The 6,028-nt window shown below is 49.8% G+C and overlaps 1 protein-coding gene across 1 annotated transcript in view; it reads left to right on the top strand.

Annotated features, from left to right (window-relative positions):
• DNAH9 (dynein axonemal heavy chain 9) overlaps positions 1-6,028 on the top strand; it is a gene marked incomplete at its 5' end in the record, with an annotated part of 325,490 nt that overhangs the window by 110,792 nt on the left and 208,670 nt on the right. Inside the window, one exon of the mRNA XM_077746719.1 lies at positions 2,938-3,042. Coding sequence (XP_077602845.1) covers positions 2,938-3,042 — 105 coding nt within the window. The remainder of the gene's footprint in view (positions 1-2,937; positions 3,043-6,028) is intronic.

Genomic DNA, 6,028 nt, shown 5'->3' with positions numbered 1-6,028 from the left:
TGTGTCAAAATCGCGGTGTGATGGGTACAAAGTAAATTTAATTTAAAAATAATTTTAGAGACTGCAAGGGAACATATAGAACTCCAGATGAGATTCATCAGCTGTAACTTTAATAATTTCTCTCATACATAAAGTTTTTGCTGTGCCAAGAGTTGCAGCAGCCCTAAAGCACCGTGTTTTTTCACAGCAAGCAAACAAAATGAGGATTCAGACCCCGAACAGCTGTCTTCCCCACGTTCCACATGGTCTGCATTTTAACATGATTGGTCTTACTGCTGGCACATTACAGTACTGTTTCTCTCTAAGTCAGGCTGAAAGAACAAAGGCTTTCTTTTTCTGTTTTTGAATTATTGTTTTCAATCTTTATTTGTTTTTGAGAGAGAGACAGAGCGAGAGCAGGGGAGGGGCAGAGAGAGAGGGAGACACAGAATCTGAGGCAGGCTCCAGGCTCTGAGCTGTCAGCGTAGAGCCCGATGCGGGGCTCGGACCCACGGACCGCGAGATCATGACCTGAGCCAAAGTCAGATGCTCAACCAACTGAGCCACCCAGACCCCCCCAAAAGTTCTTTATTTAAGGAAGCAAACTCCACCTTTAAGAATTATTTTAAGTTTCTAGATTCTTCTCTAGTTGAGCAAAAGCAGCATTGCCACCCAAAAGGAACATCCATTTAGGTGTGGAAGACCTGGTGAAATTTTGACTGAAGGAAATGAACCGCATATCTTCAAAGTTATGCCTGGGAGGTCAAACAGGAAGAGAGGAGTTCACCCCTTGGCCGGCGGTCACTGAGGCCATCGTACCCAGTTCTTCCCAAACTTACTACTGAACTCTGACCCACCAATTCCTCTGAGAGTACAGGATGAGAGGAGGGGTCTGTCCATCGTTTGTCTGGACTGTGCAAAGTGTTGGTCGAGTGTCGTCTAGATCACCACACAGATCGGAGGAAGAGCCATGGGTGTAGCCGTAGTGAAACACTCTAGAAGGATAGCAGTCCTGTCCTGGGCACCAAAATACCCTTTGTAACTGTCAGCTTCACTGAGGAATTGCAAACTTCCTCTTCCCTTTGTTCAGCTCTTCAGAATTATTTTCATCACAAAGCACTCTCCAGCAGTCAAGTCAATTCATTGATTATCACCATTGATCCGCATGCATTGTGCATCATGAGAAGATGGATGGATGGATACAGAGAAGGTATAAATAGACATAGGTGAGACATAGATGAGAGAGAGAAAGATGATAGCATGATGGTTAGGGGCTAGATAAATGATGGATAGATTCAGAGAGAGACAGACAAAGTATAACCCGGTCTACCTGCATAGACAAGAAAGATAGGTGAAATAATTAGGGGAGATACTAAACAGCACATAGAATGTGTGTTTTGTGAACTCTAATCCCTGGACGACTTCAGAGATAAGGAAGAGTACAGAGTACATTGGTCCAGAACATCCTGGAGGATGTGAGACCAAAGGCTGTTTAAGGTTTGGGTCATGCCAAATAGGGCGGGTGCCATTTTAACACCGCCTAACCTATCAAAGCAATGGCTTCGAAGACATGGCCAGGTTCTCTGTGCATCCCATCCTTCCCCTCCTCCTCACCCTGACTTTTCCCCCTGACCTGTCCTCACAGGGAGAAGATGGAGTGGGGGTCAGGAAGAGCCAGCTGGCCCTTCCCCAGGTACCATTCCAGCGGGTCGTTTCATGAAACTCACAACCACATGTTGTGTTTCAGCATCTCCAGAGAAAAGCTAGCAATAAATACGGAGCAGCGGCCGAGTGCCTGAGAGTGGACTGGGGAACAGAAAATAAGAGGAAAGGACTGACTGAATTTCATTGTGCAGGACTTCTCAGTGCTCCCCTTAAAATCCTAATATGTGTTGTAAATTGGCCAAAGAGGGTTGCAGAATGTGGTGTTTCCTAAATTTGATTGACCCAAACAGCTTGGCTTCAAGGAGCGTCTCCCAGATCCGGCATTCCATGAAATAAACTTTGATGACAGCTGTCATGATACTCTCCGAAATTTACCTCTTTGGCAAGACAGATCGTCAGAGAGTGCTCTGATCCACTCCTTTGAACAACGTAATGTCCTGTGTCTTACACTATCCATCGGATCCACTGCTTACCTAGCAATTTACCCACTTTGTGTGACTTCTGTCCACAACCTCACTGGAAGTCCTCAGAGGGACTGAGCCCTTCAGTGTCTAGTGTGCAGGCTGTGCACAGAGCTGAGGGTCAGCAAGCGCTCACTACAAAAGAAATGAATGGGGCTTTTCCACTATTTGCATTTTCCCAGGGCTTCTGCGATGTGTCCTTGCCAATGGCCTTGAGAGTCCTAACCTCTCCCTGTGTATTGCCCCGTGGTTTACTGGTTCACATTGAATGCCCAGGCGGGTTTTATTTTTAGGACAGATACACTATCTTTTTGAAATTCTTTCTTGCTCTCATTTGAAAAGATTTACCTGTCGCTCAATTTTCTATCGTTCTTATCGCGTCCCCCATCCATCCCCCAGCTTCCTATCACTCTGGGAAGCCTGGGAGTTTGGGCACAGATCTCAAGATACAGACATAAACTTTTTTTTATCAGCGCATGCCAAAGGCTGAGTGGAAGGCTTTTTTGTCTGTATGGTGCAAAAAAAAAAAATTTTTTTTTATTCATTTCCTGAGATTTTGAAAGCTCCAGAATCAACAGCAATTCAAGCCTGATGACATTTTGAAGGGATTTTAGTCCAAGAGTCTTGAAAAGGTTCTGTTTGATCCTGTGACTTACGTTGGCACCCCTAGCCGTCAAAAACGTAATTGCCCTTGAAATTTCAATATGAGTTTCAAACCAGCCGTCATTAGGGGGCTGGAAGTATCTGTAACAAACAGGATGGAAACTGACTTAGAAGTGTAATGACGAGCCTGGCGCTGATAGTAATTTAATCTTTGTACATTTCATTGCAGTCTTGCGGCAACATCTACAAAGGCCTCGCTCAGACCGGTGCCTGGGGCTGTTTTGATGAGTTTAATCGAATCTCCGTGGAGGTCTTATCAGTGGTGGCTGTGCAGGTATGGGCGTTGGAAGTTGGTGGCAGCCCATGGGCTTGCTGCCAACCCTGTAGAAATTGACATCTTGTTTTTGACCCCGATCATCCACTTTTGTGTCCCCTCACCCCCTTGCATTTCACAGCCTTTCCTTCCTCTGCCCTCTAAAATAGCCCCTGGTGCAGGATATGGGCGTCCTGTGGGTCCCTACCAAGGTGAGTCCATTTGTCAGCCATGGGACTGCATTTCCTTCTCTATAACGTGTCTCATGGCGGTGAGGTCCCAACGTGCTTCATGGGGGTGAGGAGAGGAGCAAACAAGATGGCGGAGCCCAGCTCCTTGGGAAGGCCATGGACTTTGGGAATGTCTTCCATCTCGTAACTGAGTCTGGGCAAGCCCCCCAGCTCCCTTGGTCCAATTCACGTCATTGTATCTAATGTGAAGATCACAGGGTGAATGTTGTTGGAGGAAGGAAGCGACATTTGGGTCAGATTTATGTAGGCTGCCACTTGTCTTTCAAGTTATCCAGAAAACACTTATTAAACACCTACGGCATGTAAGCGCTATGCTCAAACTAGGGTGAAGCACCCCAGTTGAGTAAGGCATGATCCCTAACTTCAGACCAACTTTAGTTCTTGAGGGGGACATGAGCACTCTTCAGTGTTCTGGAAGTGATTTGATTCCCAACTCACAATATGAGGCAAGACCACTAAGCCCTCCGTCTGCCTGTCCATCTGTCCTTCCTTCCTTTCTTCCTTCTTCTCTCCCTCCCTCCCTCCCCTCCAGCCTTCCATGTTTGTTTGTTTATTTTGAGAGAGAGAAATAGAAAGTGATCAGGGGAAGGGCTGNCTTCAGTGTTCTGGAAGTGATTTGATTCCCAACTCACAATATGAGGCAAGACCACTAAGCCCTCCGTCTGCCTGTCCATCTGTCCTTCCTTCCTTCCTTTCTTCCTTCCTCTCTCCCTCCCTCCCTCCCCTCCAGCCTTCCATGTTTGTTTATTTATTTTGAAAGAGAGAAATAGAAAGTGATCAGGGGAAGGGCAGAGAGAGGGAGAGGGAGAGAGAGAATCCCAAGCAGGCTTTGCACTGTCAGTACAGAGCCTGATGCAGGGCTTAAACTCCTGAACCATGAGATCATAACCTGAGCCGAAACCAAGAGTTCGACGCTCAACCAATTGAGCCCCCAGGCGCCCCTAGACACGTTATTTATTAAGCCCGGCCTTAAGAAAGATGGAGATGATTTGGACGAGGGTAAGGGTCTTCTAGACAGAGGAAGTGAGCAGACAGAGGGGGAGAGGGACGTAAAAGTGAGCAAACTGCTGTTGAAAGTCTGTTCTGTACCAGGCACTTCTCACAGATCACATCTGTACAAGGGGTACAAGATAATATCTCCACACACACATGGGGGGTGAGGGGAGAAACTGAAGACCAGCGGAGAAAAGGAACTTGTCCCAGGGCACACTGTTGGCAGGTGGTGAGGTTAGGACTTGAACCTAGCACCCGCACCCCCACTTCCCAGGTGCAGATATATACAAGGTTTGAAACGCCAGAGAACAAAATCAAGCTAGAGAGGCAGCTTCGAACCAGACGGGCTTAAATGCCGTGGTGCGCACTGTGTCTACAGCAAGCAACAGGGCGCCCCTGGAGGTTTCTGAAAAAGAAACTGCCCTCGGCCTGGCAGTGCTTTAAGGATGAGGGGCTGAGCACGAGGAAAATCAGTGGCTGTGAAGCCTGATCTCTCATGGGCGTCCCGATTGGAGTTGAGGCCTTCATGGGAGTCCCCCGGCCTTCCCCCACGGCCTCTTAGTCATCCCAGTAGTGCGTAGCCTTTGCTCACCCCTGCTCTGGGCTCCTTCCAGTAAACTGGGGGCCCCTGTTTCCCGCTGGGGGAGACTGTGGTTTCAGACCCTCCCCCACCGCTATTGCCTCCACAAGGCAAAGCCAGTGTAAGGGTGCTGCGTGCTGCGTGGTAGAGGAAGCTGGGTATTGGTGGCATTAGGAACACTTGTGTGATTGGTGCTCCCAGTTAGTGCCTTGACTCCGTACGATCCAACCATTTAACTTTCCCCCATCGGTTGCTTCGATTTCCAGAGGAATGTGCATACGGTGTAGAGAAAGAAAAACAAAGCTATGAAGGACCCTTTGGTCTCTGTCGGCCTCGGTTTAATTCCTTCAGGTCCAAACAGAGGGACAAGGAGGAAGTGTAGCTTGACTGCCGTTTGTCGGGGGAAAAGGGCAGCGGAAGGGAGGCGGGAGGCGCTGCAGACAGAGCGTGGTCCTCGCTGGGGAAGCCGCCGGAACCAGCATCCGCCCTCCCTACTCCGTGCGCCCCGGCAGGAGCCAGCCTCCGCCTCCACCGCCCCTCCTCTGGCACCCTGACCCCGTCCAAGCAGGTGGACTCGGAGCTGGGGGGGCGGGATCCAAAGCCACCTCGAGGCGGAGCGGTGGTGGAGCTCATAGGGCCAGCTAATTCCACGCTCCCCCCCCCCTTTCATCTCTGGTTGCCGCCTTACGCCCTTGCATTTCACATCCTTTCCTCCTCTGCAGGGTCCCTTCACTTCCCCCCACCCCTCCCGAGGCCATCCAGTTTTCCGTCTCTTGATTTTGCCTGCCAGTTGGTGCTCCCATAGTCATGGGCTCCAGTCTGGACCGTTTCTCGGTGAGGGTCCTGCAAGTTGCGAAGCCGAGAACTCTCCTGCCGGGCCCGGTGGGGATCTGTGCTTCTCCTGTTCCTTGGGACAGTTGGATTCCGGCAGCAGCAGGAAGCCGAGTAGCTGGCCGGAGCCCTCTCCTGGACTGAAAACACTTAACTAGGTTGGGTCAGGGGAACGGATTGTGTGTGTATGTTTCCAGGCTGCCGCATGGGTGGTTGGAAGTCACTTGGGGCAGGAGTGTTTTCACAGTGGAACCTGGCGAGTGCCATAGATCGGGGGCATTTGGTTTTCCTGGCGGGCTGCTGCTTCAGCCCTTTACCAGCGTGCCTCTGCCTCGGAAGGACGCGTGTCCGT

This window comes from Crocuta crocuta, unplaced genomic scaffold, assembly GCF_008692635.1.
Source record: "Crocuta crocuta isolate KB4526 unplaced genomic scaffold, BGI_CrCroc_1.0 scaffold139, whole genome shotgun sequence".
Classification (NCBI taxonomy): domain Eukaryota; kingdom Metazoa; phylum Chordata; class Mammalia; order Carnivora; family Hyaenidae; genus Crocuta; species Crocuta crocuta.
The sequence above is the reverse complement of the archived record's forward strand: the minus strand, read 5'-3'. Positions and strand labels throughout refer to the sequence as shown.